This window comes from Meles meles, chromosome 1, assembly GCF_922984935.1.
Source record: "Meles meles chromosome 1, mMelMel3.1 paternal haplotype, whole genome shotgun sequence".
Lineage (NCBI taxonomy): Eukaryota > Metazoa > Chordata > Mammalia > Carnivora > Mustelidae > Meles > Meles meles.
The window spans coordinates 206263779-206284249 of record NC_060066.1 but is presented as its reverse complement, the minus strand read 5'-3'; the positions used below and the strand labels follow the sequence as shown (position 1 = coordinate 206284249).

Below are 20471 nucleotides of genomic sequence, written 5' to 3'. Positions count from 1 at the left end.
TGACCTGAGTCGAAGGCAAAGGCTTTAATCCACTGAGCCACCCAGGCGCCCCACATTGTTAACATTTTTGCCAGACCCTCCATAAGTGCAGACAATCATCAAAACAAAAAAGATCAAGCTCTCATTTACAGTGTTCCCTAATTTCTGGGACATAAATACTTCCACCAAGGCCAATGTCAAGTGACTGGTGAGACATCACTGAATACAGAGATGCAGTGAGACGAGCAGTAGCACAGGCATCTGTAGAGTTAAATAACCTCAGGAGCATGGATAATAAGAAAACAGAGGGAAAGAATTAGGAAGGGTGAGTTTTAACTCTCTGTTATCTTTGTTTCCAATATCACTTAATTGTATGTTTATGTAATTTAATTTTTATTTATGGCTGTGTTTATCAACCAGCTCAAGAAATTCCTGGGCATTTAGTAACTGGCTCTCAGGAGCCGGTAGTGTCTGGCCCCAGCACGACACCTCTGGTACAGAGGACATGCCCCCGTCCTGTTTGGGTGGAGGCTGGTGTCCTCTGAGTTGCGTCCAGTGTGTACCATATGAATAACATTTCCATAAAAGAGTTGTCGGTGTTCCTAGAAAATCCTGTTTCAAGTACCTCTTGCAACATTTTGTGGTCCTTTCTAATTTTCTTTTTTTTTGTAACTCAGAAAATCTCCTATTCCCCACTAATTGTTTAAGACCCATTTGTGAGTATGGAAAGCAGGTATGAAATCATGACTTCAAATAGCCTCAGTGCTCTGGGAGCACAGGTGTTAGAGTCAAATAGCATCACTGCTTCCTGGCTGTGGGACCTTGGGCAAGTCATTTAACCTCTCTAAGCTGCAGTTTCTTAACCCACAACATGAGGGTAGAAAGCCCTCCCCACCTCCAAGATTATCCTGGTGATTAGATGAGAACACGTTTGTTCAGTGCACAGCCCAGTCTCCGGCACATGTGTGCCTTCTTGATATCATGGCTCACAGCCGTAGAGGTACTGGCAATTACAAACAGCAGAGCTAGTGACGGGCTTTCCAAGGACAAGGTCTACTTCACTTTGTACCCAGCCTCCAGGGCTTCCTGGCAGAACGTGTGTATCCTGTAGGCACTCTGTATGCAAACTACCTTGATTATTTTAGGGTGTCCCTGCTACCTTTTATAGGGCTAGAAGCACATATTGGAAAGATAACACAAAGGACAAGTAGATAATCCAAAAAAAAATGGGTTATGTTTTCTTGAGTAAATCATTGATGGGTGTTTGTTCAGGCTGATATAAATTCAGCAATGGGTGTATCATGGTTAATCCAGGTGGCTGACAACCTGCTATTTTAGAGAGAGTGTGGAAGAAATCAGGACCATCCCATATGCTACCTCAAAAACAAAACAAACAAAAAAAACATTCAAGTGCCATATGGTCAGAGAACTGGGGGTGAGAGGAGAACAAGAAAAGGCATTAGCATGTATTTTTAAACTAAAGTTTCTAAAACCAGATTTGTTGATAACTGACCTTGACCCCAAGCTCTGTGTACATTCTAATGTGAGCACAGCCCAGAACCAGCTTTTAATGGGAGCCTTTTTCTTGTGTTTGCTTTACCCTTGCCTGTTTCCTTATAGTTCCCGGCAGCAATTTCTGAGAAAACCTTGACCTTGCTTATTATAGAGCAAGCATGCAAACCAGGAAAAAAAAAATCAACTTTAACCTTCCAACTAAAGCCATCGCAATCAACAAACTTGAGGGGGGAAAAAAGCTTTATAATTTTATTTTTAAACCCAAAAGGCTGGGATTGGAGTCTTTGCTGCATTTATGTGTCTCTGGCCCCTCCCCCTTTAGAGACGTTATGGATAGGGTTCTGTGCTGCTCTAGCTGGCCTCATGGGGCTGAGCAGCTCAGGGCAGCACCCAGGACTCAAAGCCAGCTTCCTCGTGTGCACGTCCATGTTCACAGCAGCATGGTCACAAAAGCCAGAGTGGAAACAACCAAGAGCCCTTTGACACTGAATGGATAAACAAAATGTGATGTATGCAAAAAAGGAAGGGAATTCTGACTCCTGCTACAATCTGGATGAACCTAAAGGACGGGCTGCTCAGAGAAATAAGCCAGTCACCAAAAGACAAGTGCTCCGTGATTCCACTTACCGGAGGTACCTAGAGAGTCAAAATCATAGAGACAGAAAGTGGAATGGTGGGTGCCAGGGGCTGGGGAGAGGGGAAAGGGGTTGTGGTGTTTCATGGGGACAGGGTTTCAGTTCTGCAAGATGGAAGCTTTCTGAAGATCGTCTCCCAGCAATGTGCGTGTCCTTCGCACTCCTGAACACTGCACTTAAAAATGGTTAGGATGGGGGCATCTGGGTGGCTCAGTGGGTTAAGCCTCTGCCTTCGGCTCAGGTCATGAACTCAGGGTCCTGGGATTGGGCCCCGTATTGGGCTCTCTGCTCAGCAGGGAGCCTGCTTCCTCCTCTCTCTCTGTCTGCCTCTCTGCCTACTTGTGATCTCTGTCAAATAAATAAATAAAATCTTTTTTTTTTTTTTGTAGTGGCTGAGATGGCACATTTTATGTAATGTGTGATTTACCAAATTAAAACAGCAACAGCTCCCATCTCTCCGTGCCGGGGCCCCACTCCCTCATGGGGGGCTCCTTTCCCAAGTCTGGGAGGTCTTTCCAGGTCCTGGTGCCCAGCTTCAGACCCTTGGGTCTCCTTGGCCCTGATTGGATCACATGCCCCACCACTCAACCAATCACGATGGGCAGGGGATGTGATTGGCTGGGAGTTTGTAACCCCACCCACAACAAGGAGCTCAGTGATTGGGCGAGGGATTCTCCCCCTTCCCCTCCCTGCCCCCCCCCCCCCCAAAGACCTGAGCGGGTTCTGGCCTGAGCACTGGGGACGTGGAGGCCTGGAGCCCTCCGTGTATTCACGCCCGCTAGCATCCTTGCAGTTGGTTAGTGGCCAGCAGGTTCCCTGAGGACCCCAGCATGAAAGAGAGTTCCTCCACCACGACCAGTAACCCCTAGATTTGTTCTCCAGCAGGCTGGGGGTAAACCACAAGAGAATTTGCACTTTGTCACCTTCAGCCCGTTCGTTCAATAAATATTTATCAAACTGACAGGAAAAGGATGTAGGAATGATCGAGGCAAGAGGTGGGGAAGGGAAGGGACGGGATGGATGGAGAAGTCAGAGCAGGAGCAGGACATGTCGGCCGCTGAGAGTGAAGACAGGAAGAAGGTACAGATGCAGAGACTAAGGTGTTGACAGTGGAGAGAAACACGAAACTGCTAAGAGGGTGACAGAGTCTCGGAATCCTAGCACGTCTGCTCCAGAAGCAGATGTAAAGTGGGCCGGTATGGTTAGGAATGCTGGGCCAGATGTCTCCAGGCAGCTGGAGCGTGGAGGTTGATATCCCCGAACGCTGTTCTTGCCAACTCCAAGGAAGAGTCTTCAGAGGGAACGCACAGGATCCTTGACTTGTTGGGAAAGCCTGGAGCTAAAAGCTTGGTTCAGGAGCCTGAGTGAGCAGAGAACCTTCCTCCTGAACAAAATCCAACCGAAGTTCTGCAAGCTGGGGCTCGTATTTTGGAAGTGTCTCTTTCTCTCTATGTGCCTCTGAGTTCATATTCTCTCCAGTCTGCTGAAGGAGAAGTGTGAGCTGGGGATGTGTGCCCTTACATAGGCGACAAACGTTTGAACTTACTGTGTTTTTTCAAGAGAAGTAAGTGAAGGCTGAGGGACAGAGAGAGGAATCATCAGACCTCGATCCCAGTGCCCCGCACCCACCCCACACTACCACTGCCTGAGGCTCAGGAATCAGGAGACCTGCAGGGCTGTTGTGAGGAATGGATAAGGAAAGAGTAGTAAATGACAGCCCGCCCCAGTGACATTGTTTCACCACTAGGCACAGGGAGAAGCTACCTGAGGCATTAAACTCAGGCCCAAGCCAGGTGTCAGCCCCTCTCAGCATATGCTCGTCTGCGGGAGAGGGAGTTGGGTGTGCTTCCCAAGGACGGCAGCTGCAGACTCTTCCACGGGTCAGGTGCTGTAAGATTCCCTTTATAGATGCTTACGGGGCCTCTCCCAAAAATCAGATGTGGTAGGTGTTGAGGATCAAAGGTTAAGAGGACGGTTGTGGTCCATGCCATCCCAGAGCTCTCGGCTTCAGAGGCCAGATGGCATAGAAGTGCCCAAGAGAGGCGCCTGGATGGCTCAGTGGGATAAAGCCTCTGCCTTCAGTTCAGGTCATGATCCCAGGGTCCTGGAATCGAGCCCCACATCGGCTCTCTGCTCACCAGGGAGCCTGCTTCCTCCCTCTTTCTGCCCGCCTCTCTGCCTACTTGTGATCTCTGTCTGTTAAGTAAATAAATAAAATCTTTGAAAAAGAAAAAAGAAGTGCCCAAGAGATGGGCAGTGTGGATGGGGAAAAAAAAAAAAAAAAGCGGGCTGGGGATCCTAGAAAGCTGGGTGTGAATCTCAGTGGTCTGTTCATTCCTTCTTTCACCCATATTTGAGGGTCAGCTCTGTATGTGATGGGGGCTTATTCTAGGTGCTGAAGATACAGGGGTGAGCAAGATAGACCAAAAGCCCTCTTCTCTTAGAGGTGACATTCTACCAGCTCAGACGCTCACCGGCAAATCTGCGGTCTGGAGAGTCAGGAGGTCTTGCTCAGCCTCAGTCTCATGACCGAGCATTGGGTGTATTAAATAGGGCAATGCACGTGAACCTCTTGACAGGATGCCTGGCATGAAGCCTGCGCCCTGTTAATGGTGGTGCAAATGTGACCCATGGTGGGGACCACCATCCCAAACTTTGGGACAGTCTGGGAGGGCTTCCTGAAAAAAGAGACTTATAAGCTGAGCCCTAGAGCCACAATTATAGGGCTGGGACAAGGGTGGGGATGACCCCCAGCAGATCAGAATCTCTTCTGACCCTCTTGTCTGCCCCCACAGGTCTCCTTCCCATGGATGAGTGGCTCGGTACCCTGGTCAAGACCACAGCCAACTCGAGGCACACAGCAGTTGAAACAGCCACCCTCGCCGCCACAGATACCCTTCCACCCGGGCATCCGGCCAGCCCCAGTGCAGAGGAGCTGGTCCCAGGGGTTTCCCAGACCCACCATGGTCCCGCCTGCCCCCCACCGGCGGCCTGTAAGCGCTGGTGGGAAGATGTTCTCCTTTGTGGTGGATAGTACCCACAGGACTCCTGTCATCAAGCAAGGTATTCATGCGTTCTTCCACTGGTGGCTTTAGGGATGGGTTTAGAGCCACAGGGATGGGTCTTGATTTTCACTTATTTTCTCTAATTCTAAAAGTAGAACATACTTAATCATGAGAATATCGGGGATGGGGGCACCTGGGTGTTTCCGTCAGTTGAGCGTCTGACTCTCGCTCTCAGCTCAGGTCTTGATCTCGGGGTGGTAGTTTCAAACCCCACATTGTTGGTTAAAACCCAGGGTGGAGCCTACTTAAAAAAAAAAATCAGGGGGGCACCTGGGTGGCTCAGTGGGTTAAGCCTCTGCCTTCGGCTCAGGTCATGATCTCAGGGTCCTGGGATCGAGCCCCGCATCAGGCTCTCTGCTGTGCAGGGAGCCTGCTTCCCCCCCCACCCACCAGCTGCCTCTCTGCCTACTTGTAATCTCTCTCTCTCTCTCTCTGTCTCTCTGCCAAATAAATAAATAATCTTTTTTAAAAATCAGGGATAAACAGAAAGTAAGAAAATAATTAAGGATCATTTGTCACCCTCATCACCCAATCTCTCCTGTTGGCTTTTTGGGGCATATCCCTCCAGACTTTGTGCTCGGCACATAGGTACACATCAGTGCCCCTGTGGTGAGTGTGTGGGTGTGGGTGTGTGTCAATGTGTGTGTGTGCTTGCACGTGAATGTGTAGCAGGACTGAAAACTTACAGCTTTGACTCACCCGTGCAGAAATATTGGCACCTGAAATCCCTCTGGGCCACAACAGCCTTAGGAAGTTTTTAAATAGTTTATTACCATTTTGCAGGTAAGAGAAGGCTGAGGTTTACTGAGGAAAACGACCTCCCAGACATGACATATTCAATCGAGTCCAATCTAACATTTTTCAGTCGAATTTATGGTGGTTGTCTCGGTCACTGTCGTTGTCACTCACACCCTGGTCACCCTGGGGTGCCAGCCTTCACGATTTCCCTCGCCCTCTTCCCCAAAAGGCCTCGTGACATTTGGGGAAGGGACTTCCTGCCTGTCACTGTCCTCTTGACCTCACCAGCAGGTTTGACTTCGTCCCTGGCATGATTCCGGTTTCTTCCATGCCTACGATGTGGAGATCCCATTCTCTGTCCTCTGCATCCCAGCTCCAGGCCCCTCGGAGTCCCCAGGGGTCTCTGCGGCTCCACAGCCTCCCCTGGCGTCACTTAAGACCATTCACCTAATCACCTCCCTCAGCCATTCAAATAGTAGTTATTGTTGTGAAATATACAAACGGAGGAGTAAATGAAATGCAGTAATATCGTGTTCATCATCATCATCATCAGCAGATGAACCCCTATGTGCCGTCAACATCGAATGAAATTACTCAGCCATTTCCCCCCCTGTGTTTTATAAATATGAAACTTTTCAAACATTCAGCAAAGTAAAAAGAATTTGACAGAGAACCTCCCACCCAAGTTCCGTCATCAACATTTTGCTATATTCTATTACCTATCTGTCTAACCATCCTTCTACTCATTCATTAATCCATTTTAATTTTTGATGTATTTCAAAATAAATTGCACACATCTGTAGTCTTCACCTTAATACATTAATATATATAACAGTAACCAGAGTTCAAGAGTTTTTGTCTTTTTGGTGTAAAATTAACATGCGATGTATGTAAGTTATCAATTGTTGTATAACAAATTCCCCCAAAACTTAGTGGCCTAAAGCAAACACACACACACACACACACACACATATTTGATATAGTTTCTGTGGGTCAGGAATTTGGAAGCAGCTTAGCAGGGTGACTGTGGCTCAGGGTCACTTCAAGGTTGCAGGTGAGCTGTCAGCCAGGACTGCAATCATCTGAAGGCTTGACTGGGGCTGGAAAATCCCTTTCCAAGATGGCGCACTCACATGGCTGTTGGCAGGAGGCCCCAGGTCCTCACCCTATGGACCTATCCAGAGAGCTGCTGGAGAATCCTCATGGAATAGCAGTTGGCTCTTCCTGAGCAAGTGATCCAAGAGAGCAAGATGGAAACTGCAACATGTCCTAGGACCAAGCCTCAGAAGCTACTTTGTCATTACACAAGTCAGCTCTATGCCGTGTGGGTGAAGACCCAGGGGCCTGAATGCCAGGAGCGAGAATTATTGGCAGCCCCATCTTAGAGGCTGGCTACCACAGTCTGCCCCAGGTCCTCAATGATTCAGCCCTCCCCCACTTATACAACTCCCTCACCCTCTCCTGAGTTCCCCCAAATTCTCACCCTATTCTAGCATCAGCCTAAATTCCCCTAAATTCCAGAATCTCATCATCTTTTTTTTTTTAAAGATTTTATTTATTTATTTGACAGACAGAGGTCACAAGTAGGCAGAGAGGCAGGCAGAGAGGAGGGGGAGGCAGGCTCCCTGCTGAGCAGAGAGTCCAATGCAGGGCTCGATCCCAGGACCCTGAGATCATGACCAGCGCTGAAGGCAGAGGCTTTAACTCAGTGAGCCACCCAGAATCTCATCATCTAAATCAAGTCCAGGTACAGATGGGGTTCACTGGGTGAAGTTCCTTGAGTTCAGCTTCTCAAATACCACTTCCAGCAATCTGAAGACCTGTAAACTAAAGAGACACTTCATCTGTCCATCACACACCCAACATACCCTGGTAGGACAGACATAGCAGACTGCTGTAGACACACCTTTCAACCTTCTGTTAAAAAGGCAAAAACAAACACACAGGAGTCCTTGGCCCAAAGCAATTCTGAAATCCAGCCAGGATAGTGTTGGAAGTTCCCTGATTAGGACTTAGACCTATTCTTGCCCAGAAATGACCCTCCATGGCTCTCGCCTCTACCCTCTGGTTCCTTGGATCGGCCCTCTGAGTCCTCCTACCTTTTCCAGGAAAGGCATCACATGTTTGCAACTGCATAGTTTTATAGTCAGCTACCTCCCTATAGAGGTATGGGGTACATTGTCTTCTTTGGCTTCTTTTGCTTTCATGGGTCTCTGCCTCCCTCAGTCCACATCAGTAGTGTTCCTTATTGGGGTTCACCCTACTGGGCAAAAGCCACGTCCACATATTCCTTTGACACAAGTGCTCCTCTGCCCTGGGCTTCTGCCAAGAGTGGGAGGGACAGCACTTCTTAGAAGCCCTGTTCTTTGCCCAAATCAGTCTCTGAGACACTGGCTCAGACTGTTGTTCATGCTTGACAAAGGACAGTACAGTCTTACACTCAGCTTCCTCTTCAAGTGTGTTTTCCTGAGAGTGCCCTGGATTTGATCTTTGCCCAGAACTTATGTCTTACATTTCCTTTGTCATGTGGACAGGCAGGGAATCGTCAAGCTCAGTCGAGTCCCAGCTCCTTGGCATTCGGCAGTCCCTCGGTTGGCCTCCCTCCCCTCCCGCAGATCACATCAAGTGCCAGGAAGGAGGCAGGTGGCACTCTGCCTGGGCTCCATCACCCAGTTCATCAGAAACATTTTCTACTTTCCACATCACCACAGGCCAAGTGTTATAAAACTTCCTGCCACATCACGAGGATCCTTATCAGAAGAGAAAAAGAGACAGACAGACAGACCAGGGATGCCTACACATGGAGGAAAGGCCATATGAAGACACAGAAAGTAGCCATCTACAAGCCATGAAGACAGGCCTCAGGAGAAACCAACCGTGATGGCATCTTGGACTCCCAGCCTCCAGGCTCTAAGGAATATCATTCCATTGCTTAGCGGCCCAGTCTATGGTATTTCATCATGGCCGCTGAGCTGACCATTGCGAAGTCCATCCACTGTTGGAGAGGACTGTCCGAGGGTATAAATACCAGGAGATAAGAAGCATTGGTGCTGTCTTGGAGGCTAGCCACCACACAATGAAAGGCACCCAGTGCGCCAAATCCTAAAGACACAACGCAGGTACACACATGCTGTCCCTGGTGAAGACTGATGATTATCTGATAAGTTCCAGGAGAGCCAGACAGTTGTTGAAATATTGAACCATCTGGCAGACAGCTGTAGCTTAAAACTTCTTAAAGCACATCCATTCCCACTCCTGCCATCCCCCTGCCTCGGCCATCCCATCCTTGCCTCAGGGTTCTCCCCACTGGAACCTCCGAATGATCCAGCAGCTAGAGGGTATGTCTTGAATGGAGTTAAGCCAGTTTGGTCATACATGGTCCTTGGGTTCACTTTGAAAGGTAACAGGAGCCAGTAAAGACGTCTGGGGCATGTGGGGGAAACTGCTCCAGCTCCTCCCTGCCTGGGTATAAGGAAAGCAAGTCTCGGATAAACTCTACCCCCATGCAGACTTCCAGTAAACATGCGTTCAGTAGCAAAGGGATCCTAAACCTCATTCAGCCTGTCCTGTAGGTTTGATCCAGTCCAGGCTCTCTGTCCTTTAAGCGCTCTGGCCATCACGTGGTAGAAAAGCCTCACTCAAGGCAGCCAGGACAAAGTCACAGGGGCATCTGGAGTTACTCCCAGAAATGGCGTCGGATGGCAGAGATCTAAACCAAGACTGGACACAGGTCCCTCCAGAGTGCAAGGGAGGGGCTCTCCCGTACTTGAACTGACGTTCAGCTGACCCGCAGGCAGTACCTTCCTCCGTTTGGCCATCGGGAACCTGTTGCTGACATAAAGCGTACGAGGTCATGGGCCACCGATCTGACCAATAAAAACCATCTCTGGCCTTCAGTTTGCTAATTAGGAAAGACTCAGGTGTCATAGCTGCCTCTAGAGTGTGGCCTGTCCAGGGCAATGCTGCCTAGACACCCCAGGCGTGGGGACTCCTGATTGGGGCAACTGACTGGCCCGAGGCTGAAAGGGAAACGGAGTGCACATATATAGCATCAAACGAATATTGATTATTGAAATTGAAAATTGAATATTGAAATATTTAATATTGAAAAAATAAGCCACAAGCCTTGGGACAGTCACTAACGTGCCACAGGGGCATCCAGAACTTGGCTGGATGTTATAATCAAAGCCCATGCCATGGAATTATTGGGTTTTTTTTTAATCTCACTTCTCCCATATTCCTTTTAAAAATAAAAAAATCCAGTTATAGATGTTGGCAAGAAAAGAGATATCAAGTAAGGAAGAGCAAAAGGGGAAATGTTCCAGGCCTGTGCTTTCTGACGGGGTAGCAACCAGCCCCATGCGGACGGAGCTAAGACCGCTACTGGGACAGAGGAACGAAATGTTTAATTTGCACTAACTTTAATTTCAAAACCGATACTTGATTCAGTTACCGGGAGGTTTAAAGTATGCGTGGAATGTCTTGAGAATGCAAATCTGCTTCTTCAACTGCAAGTTTTGGAGAGGCCCAAATAGAGATCAAGTTTTCCCGTTGAAAAGGCAGCTTACTTTGAGGGGCGCTCTAAGTGTAAACGGAACCCCGGGATCTCAAAGACTTGGTGCCCAAAGGAAAAGAATGTGAAATACCTCCATGATTTTGACCTTGATTACAGGTTGAAATAATAATGTTTTAATGTACTGGGTTAAATAAAATGTATCTCAAAGTCAGTTTCATCTTTTTACCTTTTTAATGTGGCTGGTACTAGAGAAGTTTAAATTCTCTTAAAGCAACTCTCATCAGAGTTCTCTCAGACAGCCCTGCTCAGTGACATTCTCCAGCCCTTCTGTTGCTCCTTATTCTGTTCCTCACTTGCCCCCGACCCCGTAGCAGCAGCTGCCTTCCAGAATTCCCGGGGAGGAAGCAGGAGGAGTATTCCTCAGAGAGAGGGAGCCGCCATCTTGGTGTTTTGGGCTCCCGGGCCCAGAGCCTGCTCCCCACACGCAGAATACTGACAGAACACGAAGGCCCATGCTCAGGGGTGGCATGAACACACCTGCTGTCCCAGCTGTGAGGCCAGTACCCCTGGCAGGACCTCTTCCCTAAGCCCTTTCTGTCCACAGCTCTGTTGGCCTCCACCATGGAGACAGGAAACCAAGTGGGTGTGTGGGTGGGTAAGTAGGGAGCTTCCAGTTCTCGACTATTTCTAGGGAGACCAACTGGCCCCGGTCTGCCTGGGTCTTTGCCGGCTTTGTACGGAAAGCCCCCCATCCCAGGAAGCCCCGCAGACAGTTGGTCACTTTACCAGTTTCATAGGCAGCGGCTAAAACTCCATTGAGTGAATCCCAGATCCAGTCCTTGGCAATCAGCAGGAGGGGAGACACTCCATGGGGCACGGTTCATGCAAAACTGCTCTTTGTTGATGGGTTTGTCATGGGAACCAGTCCCTAAATTCCTCACTCACTGCCTCACTCACATGTTCACTACCAGGGAGGACCTCCTACCCGCTGGTGTGTGTACGGGTTCTGGAGCCAGACCGACTGGGTCAGACCTGACTGCCCCTTCCCAGATGCGTGGCCTTCGTCTCCGCACCTGGGCTTCTCCACAGGGCTATAACAGCACCGGCCTCACAGCGGATTTTGTGAGCCCCTGCAGTGACGTATGGAAGGCACTGGCGACCAACAAGCCTTTCATGAGTTATTGTTTATGAGTGGGCCAGGCCCTGAGCTTTTTGCTCTTAGACAACACTCCTGAGCACCTTTCCCGTCCATGAGCGCATCACGGAACGGGGACAGGTGGGGGTTCGTGCCGGAACTTGGCCTCTTTCCAGCTCTGGGTGCTTGGGCAGAGCTTTTCTCTCTCTGTACCCGTTTACACATCTGTCAGATGGGATTAGTCCATTCATTTTATGGGGCACAAACTGAGACGTGGTCCCCAACCTCACAGAACTTACCATTCCGTCGGGGAGACTGACATTGACAAAAGGATCACAGAACAGCATCTATGATGTGGTAACCAGGACAGCACCCGGCAGCAGAGATGCCCCGTGCCCCATGGGCTCAGAACTGGAAGGCCCCGACTTAGCTGGGGGATCAAGAAGGTGTCCTGAGGGGGTGATGCTCAAGCCAAGCACTGAAAGGCAAGTGACCTCCACAAAGTGCAGAGGGGAGGGAACAGCATTCCAGGCGGAAGGGACAGTGAGTGGCAACGGTGGACGGAGGGTGGGACGAGTGTGAGATGTGGGGCAGTGTGGCTGAAGCACGCACTCCCGGAGGAACGTGGCCTGAGACCCTGTAAAAAGCAGGAAGTGATGGCAGGTGTTAGCCAGGGAGGGGATGTGACCCAAGGTCCAGCTACAGCAGGTCTATCCCAGCCTGTTCCGGTGCAGACGCAGGGAGGGCGGTTGGGAGCCCAAGCCCGTTTCCTTCCATGTACCCAGGAAACACTGTGGCCGAGGCCACTCATCCAACACACAAGGCTACGCATTTGCCAGGCACCACGGGCCTTTGACTATGTCTATTCCTGCTTCTGGAGTCCGCAAACACGGTCGAGACCTGGGGGAGGAAATCGTTGGCTCTGCAATGCATAAATAAAAAATGCAGAATCAAAGGGAATAAATGACTGAGTAAATGTCCACAAATGTGACGCTGTGTACTTCATTAATTGTTAATGTTAACATTCATTAATGTTTCATAGCCTTTGAAAACAATTGGTTCAATTTCTCACTTCACAAGAAGACAAGAATGTGAAGTGATTGCCCAGAAATCAGTCAGCTGGAAATTTAAAACTTGCCACTTAGTGCCAAATGATCTCAAAAACAGAAATAGAGAAATCTTTTCAAGTTTGTACACCCCCCAAAAAAAAATATATATATATATAATTATATAAATATATATATTCAGTGTTAATGTGAGTAAATCGTGGTGTGTTTGATGTGATACAGAGGGGGGCCTCCAAACAGAACAACGCCGGGACTCTTGAAACTCATAAACAACCCTTGTGATATTGGGGGGAAATAAGCAAAAAAAAAAAAAAAAATCAGGAAACCCTAAATGTCTATCAAGTGGATCCAAGTTAAATGTGTTTGGCACATTTGCATGATGGACTGCAGCTCTACCATTAAAAATAAATGCAGCATAGGGGGCATCTGGCTGGCTCAGTCAGTGGGGCACGCAACTCTTGATCTCAGGGTCATGGGTTTGAACCCCACACTGGATGCAGAGATTACGTAAAAATAAAATCTTGGGGCGCCAGGGTGGCTCAGTCGGCTAAGCATCTGCCTTTGGCTCAGGTCATGATCCTGGGGTTCCAGGATGGAGCCCCGCCTCTGCTGAGTGGGGAGTCTGCCTCCCCTCTGCCTACCCCGCTCCCCAAGTTCATGCTTACTCTTCCACGCTCTCTCTCTCAAATAAAATCTTTTAAAAAATTTTTAAAATCTTTAAAAAAAGAACACAGTATAAATAATGAAGGGGATTAAAAAGTATAAACTTCTAGTTATTAAAAAAACATAGCATAGCTACAAATACTGACATGGGAAGATATTTTTGATATATTGTCAAGTGAAAAAGCAGGCTGGGGGAAAAGACCTCAGCAATAGAAATCTTTTTTTTTTTTAAGATATAATTGCAATAAAAATCGCTAACATTTAGTGTTTAATGTTAATATAGTGCTCAGGAGCAGGAAGCTTCTGTAAAGAGAAGCTTTTTCTGTAAATATTTTAGTTTCTGTGAGCTATATGGTCTCCGTCACAGCTACTCAACCTTGCCTTTTTAGCTGGAAAGCAGCCATAGACAATATGTAAATGAATGACTGTGTTTCAATAAAACTTTATTTACAAAAAACAGCTGGGGGGCCAGATTTGTCCCTAGTGCCATAGTTTGCCAACCCCTGCTCTATATCACTACTTCATTTAATCCTCCAAGTGCCCTTTGTAACAGAGACTATAACATGTAAGTTATATAACTAAGGCTTAGAGAGTAAATGACTTGCCCAAGGTCACCAGCTCTTACATGGAATAGCAAAAAGCCTAGTAAGGGACGCACCAAAGTGAATCAGCACAGCTAACCCTGGAGAAGATGGAGGAGGCAGTTCTTTCCCTTTCTGATACTTCTATAATGCCTTTTTCATCACTTTAAAATAAACATAGACTGCTTTGCCATTTTTAATAACAGCAGGAAAAGAATTATATAGATAGCCTAGAAATATCCTTCTGGACCTCAGGGACACTCACAATGTCCTGTGTGCTCTCTGTTGATCTTGTGCATTAGTGTGGACCAATGCTGTGGAACTATCGGAACCGTCAGTGGTCGATGGAGTTCCCAGGGCGGGACCTTCCAGGGATATTTATGTGGACCAGGACACAGCCCAGCAGGAGAAGGTGAGGGGTCTCTGGGGAAGGACAGAGCTATAGCAGCAAGAGAGACTGCAAAGGGATTGCCTCTTGTTCTCTACAGTCTAGAAGTGCCTCTTTTTTTTTTTTTTTTTTTTTAACTACTTCTAAGAAACCATCTTTTACTCCCAGGGCATTCAACCAAAGGCTTGGTAACTGCTCATTTTATCCCAAATAACAACATCCACGAGCGCAAAGTATTGGCACCTACTGTATGCTAGACCGTGTCCTGGGCCCTTGACATTCAATTAGCTCAGGAATCTTCACCATCTTCAAAATAAATGTTATCACCCTCACTTTACAAAGGAGAGAGCCGAAGCTCAGAGAGGTTCAGCAAGTGGCCCAAGGTTGCCCAGTGTGAGGGGCAGAGCTGGGATTCAAAACTGGGCTTGGTCAGCTTGCAAGCTGGTCCTCCTGACTCCCACACAGGAACCGTTTGGTCAGCCATGAGTGGTGGGACAGTGGCGGGGAAAGCATGTTCCCTGGCGGGAAGAAGTGAGCAATGAAGCCGAGGACAAGAGCAAGGACAGAGGCTTGTTGAAGGACGGGAGAGGTTTAGAATGAAACGGGAATGGGAGCCAGAGCAAGTGAATTCGAGCCCTGCTGGGAAGGGTCCAGGTTGATTTCACCCTACATCGACACAAACTAAAATTATCCTAAAAGAAGCAAGTCCCGTGATATCTTACTTTCCTTAAAGGCCAGGGCCTGAGCCCGCAGCGATTCTCTGAGTCTGTGAGGAGCAGAACCGCTTGAGGTCCAGGCTGGGCGTGGGAATCTGCAACCTCAGGTGGCAGGTGTCCCAGGACCAGACCTTGGAGAAGTGCTGCAGTGAGGCAAGAAGCCAGGTTCGCAGGACGCTGTTACCAGTTCTCTCTTGCTGTGTACAAGCCACCCCAAAACTTAGTGGCTTAAAGTGGCAATTTATTGGGCACCTGGTGGGCTCAATCAGTAGAGCATATGACTCTTGATCTCAGGGTCATGAGTTAAAGCCCCAAGTGGGGTGTGAAGCCTACTCCAAAAAAACCAAACACCAAAAAACAAACAAAAAACAGGAATTTGTTAGTTCCCAGAATCTACAGGGTGACCTGGAATGTTCTTTTGCTAGTGTCCCCTGACTTCATTCATGCAACTGTAAGTCAGCCGGTGGCATGGTCCAGCCACTCGGATGGCCTCATTCCCACGCCTGGAACCTGAGCCCGCATGACTGGCGTGATGGGCCTCTCTCTGCACATGGTCTGTCATCCGGGGCTGCTTCACAGCGTGGTGGCCCCAGGCTTCCCGGAGGGCCAGAACAGATGCCGTATGGCCTTTAAAGAACTTGCCTGGAAATTGTTGCCCATCACTTCTGCCACATTTTATTGGTCAAAAGCAAGACACAGGACCTGCCCAGACTTAGGGAATGGGGAAGTCGATTCTACCTCTTGAGTGCAGAAGCTGCAAAGCATTTGTGGTCATTTTTTAGTCCTCCCCGGTTTTAACTGGAAAAAGAATGCAACCGCATTTATAATTTTTTTTCTATTTATAAGCCATTTATGCCCTGACTTTCCAGGACTCTTTCAAATGCAGGTGCCAATAAACAATTTGGCTTAAGCAAAAAAAAAAAAAAAAAAAAAAAAAAAAAGGCATTTATTGACTCATCTTCTTGAAAATTTAAAAGCCTGCTAGCTTCAGGGATGACTAAATACAGGAACTTAAGCGACATCAAAACAGTCCCTACTACTGATCTCTTCCTTCTGTTTCCCTCAGTGTTTGGCTCTCTACAGCACACAGGCTGCCTGTGCTGGAAAAGACAAACTCATAAGCCCATAAATTTAAAGTTTGTGCTCCAAAAGGAGGCACGATCCTCTCCCTCTGTGAGAAAACTTGACCAGCTTGGGTCACATGCACGGGGCGGGAGGGCGGGGACAGGAAAGAGCAGGGCACATGATTGACAGTCCTACCAAGACTACTTGGAAGGGGGACCCCTCTCTCAGGGAAGAGTTTGGGGGCCTCACAGAAAGACAGCCACTGTATCTGCACAGCACACCTTACAGGCTTCTTTATACTGCAGAGCCCAGCACAGGGCCTGGCACATAGTAGCTGCTCAATAAATGTTTATTGCATGAATTAATTGGGTGAAACAGTCATGGCTGCCCAGTACAGAATCTGTCTGATGCTCTGCCCTGAAATTTTGCCACAAGCATTTGCAGGGATTCAAAGAAAGATCCTTGGCAGCAACTGGCAATGCCAAAGAAGCTTCCTCACAGCAGAAACCCTGTCCTTCCTTGGGCCGGGAGCTGGAAGGTCGTGGAGCTGATTGGCTAAAGCTCCCCAGGAAACGAGTTGGCCTACAAATTACTCATTTACCTCCTTCCAACCAGTGGGAAATTGTTGGAAGAGCAGGGACTACTTTAAAAGCAGAAATTCTGTAGCTATATTTGCAGATACACCTGGGGACTTGTGTTTCAGTTTTTTTGACATTTTATTGATGATTTCTGTTAAGAAGTTAGGGGAATTTTTTTTTCTTTTTGGGGAGAAGCCTAACAAATTCTTTGGCGGCAGAGCTCTTTCTTTTGGAGAGAGGGAGAACTGGGTTAATTATACCTGTGGGTAAAGTCGGTCGGCAATTTTGTTTTCCCCAACTCAAAGTTGACATGAGCCCACACGAATAAATCCCCACTCCTGCTTATTTACTCTACAGACTCAGTTATGTGGAGTAAATTTTTACGTCAATAACGCAAAGAGGCAGGAAGTACTGGAAGGGAGGAAAGAGGAAAGAAATATTTCAGAATTTATTAACTTTTTTAAGTTAAAAAATAGTCTTCATTATACGCAGGATGTGGTCAAATAGAGTATCGTTTTCCTCACAACCTTTCCTGGGTCCCCCCTGTGCTAGGCTGAATATTATAAACAAAAATATTATAAATAAACTCCCTAGCAACAAAAGTTCCCAGGTGGGGGAGTTGTTCTCATCATGAAAGTGTAATTTTACAGGAAAGGAAATTTTCAGTGCCTGTGAGGTATAAACACCTATTACAGGAGTCGGTATACAAGTGTATCATTTCCCCCAAACTCTTGTCTCTGTGAGGTTTTCCAAGTGATGGAGATAACCTTCAAAGTCTGCTTTTTTCCCCTCCCCACCTGCCCTCACCCTCCCAAAAGAATCGCACCGTGTTTTCCCTGCATTTTTAAAATGGGCTCAGCCTTGTGGCGGGACCCACACCTAGTAAACTCCCCATCTGGCCGCCACCCAGGATGAAATCATTCTGCTGCTGGGGAAAGAAATCAGTCGCCTCTCGGATTTTGAACTTGAATCCAAATACAAAGACGCGGTGATTGCAAAGCTGCAGAATGAAGTGGCCAGCCTGAGTCAGAGGCTGTCGGAGTCCACCTCGTCCAGGCAGAGTCGGTTGCAGGATCTGGATGAGGACATCGATGCCAAACGCAGAGAGATCCAGAGCTTGAAAAACCAGGTGGGTAGACTCGGAGACAAGGTGGTGGAGGCCTTGGAGTCGGGGGGCCTGGGGGGGGGGGCGACAGCTGTGGGGGAGAGCCAGGGAAGCACCAAGGGGAGTCACCCAGATAGAAAAGGGGAGGTCAGCACAGTGCACCGTGGAATGAACACACATCCCAGGAATCGGGGGCGTGGCAGGCTCCCAGCCCAGGAGAACCACGTTCACTTTTGTTAAGCACCTACAAGGAGCAAGCTTTGGTGCAAGTTTGGTAGATGAATTGGCTCGCTTAAACCCCACGGTTCTCTGACGCATACCATTCTCCAGATGAGGAGACCGAGGCAGGCTCAGAGCCTCCCAGGAACTTGCTCAGTCCACACAGCAAGTTAGAGGGGGCGGGGCAGGTTGAACGCAGGTGTGTGTCCTCGTCCTCGCAGACCCTATGCTTTCACCCCGCCTGCTGTCTCTACCCAGCTCCATTGCCTCAGTGACTCTCACCCCCCACCCCAGCCCCAGCCAGAAAGAGCTCGGGGCAGGGAGCAAAACACAACATGCAAAAGTATAGCCTTGGGGAGGGTGAGGGACAGAGTCATCCGTGCGCCATCACCTTCCAGCAGGTGTCCTCTTCCTAATGTCTCAGATGCCCCAGGGGAAAAGCACGTGTACCTACCCCACCCAGCTGTCGTAGAATCTGAACAATGATAGTGCTTGAAATGAGCCAGGGAACTTGAACCCTGTTCATTCTCCCAGAGTAAGAATGACAAGGTTTTCAGGGACTGAAACGGAAAACAAGGACCGTGAGCGCCATCTGCTGGCAAAGGTCTCTGCGCCCTCATGGGCAGTCCCCCTCCCCCCAGCAGGATAAGAGGGTTGACTGAGGAGCTGCAGCTCACACCTGGGTAGTGAGGTCAGAGGACAGTCACAGCTACCACCTGTCTGCCGTGTGCCAGGCACGATCCAAGCTCTTGTACATAAGCTAACTTACTAAAATACTTTTCACAATCCTCTCTGATTGGGACTGCCATCACCCCACTTAATGAAACAGTGAGACACAATCTGGTGTCCTCCCTGTGTTCATCATCAGCTCAAAGAGCAGCAACAGACACCCAGAGTCAGGATCCCAAGTCCACACTGTGCTTTACAGCCTGCAGCCCGCACTCCGGTGCCTGGAGCCACCCGGCAAGGTTGGAACCGGGCGCCTGGAGACCAGCTGGATCCTAACTCCACCTGTGCCAGCCGTGGGATCCTCACCGTTGTGAGACTCAGTTTGCTCGCCTGCAAAATGGGAGCATGGGTGGGGGGACCCTCAGCCTCCTGCGATGCTGTGAGGAGCGATGAGAGTAGCATCTTGGAAAGGGCTTAGTGAGCTCTGGAGTGTTCTATGAGATACAAGCTACCATTGTTCTCATTCGAGGAAGTTAATTTTACAACCTGCTTCCCTCTTGTGAGCTTTGCTCTGCATCCGGTCGGTGCTGGATGAGACCAGCAGCTGTTCTCTTTCTGGCCAAGAGTCCAAAGGTGGTAGGAAGGCACATTAGGAATCGTTTTCATCCCATATGACATGGTGGTCACTGAAGAACAGCTCCTCTCCTGTACCTTCTACCAGTTAAAACTAAAAAGCTCGGTGTCCCCAGCTCCCCCACCAAAGATCTATCCAAATCTGTTGTCCAACCGGGAAGAAGTACCCGCGTATCCCGTACACCCGGGCTGACCCCCTCTGACTGTGTCTTGTCTCCTCCGACAGATCAGTGACCTGCAGAAAGGCTACAGCCAGGTGCTGTGCCAGACGCTGTCTGAGAGGAACTCAGAAATCACATCCCTGAAGAACGAGAGTGAGAACTTGAGGAGGGACAAAGCCATCACCTCAGGTGAGCTCTCTCTGATGTGGGCCTGAGAGCTACCCCATCCCCCTCCTTCCTGGGCCACAGCAGACATCACCAATCAACCACCGCACCGCTGCTCACTGATCTGGGGTGCAGTCTGAGAGGTCTTCTGAGCGGCCTGTGTCTGTGAGTTGGAGGCAGCCCTCAAGAGAGGATTTTTGCCATCCAGTTCCTAGGCCAGGGCCTTTTTAACTATTTGAGGGAAGGTTATCACTTAGTTCTGTCTAGCAAGCGCTGGGCTCACCAGGAAGAATACAGGGAGTTCCAGAAGCCACTTCAGTACAAGCTGGAATGTGGGCAGCGCATTAGGGCACCTGGTGCCCTTGGGCCCGGGTGAAAACATTTCCTAACTGGCCAGCAGAGGGGGCTTCACACTATAGTCCTTGGGGTGAGGCACAACACACTGTCCAGAGGCCAGCCGTTTCTTACCCTGGATCCTTTCATTCATTCCACGTGTTAACTGAGCACCTACTAGGTATAAGGCCCTGTTCTAGGTGCCGGGGAGAGACAGCCCTGAGCACAATGTTCCTGTGCTCCTAGGGCTCATATTTGCAAGTTGGGGACAGACACCAAAAGTAAACAGGTAGATAAGCCAGTTTCAGAGAACACTGGCCAGCGTGGGAGTGAAGTGCTTCAGGCGTGGGAGTGAAGGAAGAATAGCTTAGTGGGCAGGCAAGGACAGGTCTTTGAAGAGGTGAAAGGGAAGAACAGTCAGAAGCCAGAGGGAAAAGTGTTCCAGGCGGAGGGATCACAAGCGCAAAGGGCCTGAGGCTGGGCCCAGCTGGCAGCATGGGAGGAGCTGAAGGTGAGTGTGGCTGGAGTGGGGTAAACATGGGGCT

General features: G+C 48.9%; 1 protein-coding gene across 1 annotated transcript in view; it reads left to right on the top strand.

Annotated features, from left to right (window-relative positions):
* Positions 1–20471, top strand: part of FHAD1 (forkhead associated phosphopeptide binding domain 1) — a 125638-nt gene that overhangs the window by 34258 nt on the left and 70909 nt on the right. The window contains exons 4-7 of the mRNA XM_045979202.1: positions 4925–5192; positions 14197–14306; positions 17552–17770; positions 19494–19617. Of these exons, the coding sequence (XP_045835158.1) occupies positions 4925–5192; positions 14197–14306; positions 17552–17770; positions 19494–19617 (721 nt within the window). The remainder of the gene's footprint in view (positions 1–4924; positions 5193–14196; positions 14307–17551; positions 17771–19493; positions 19618–20471) is intronic.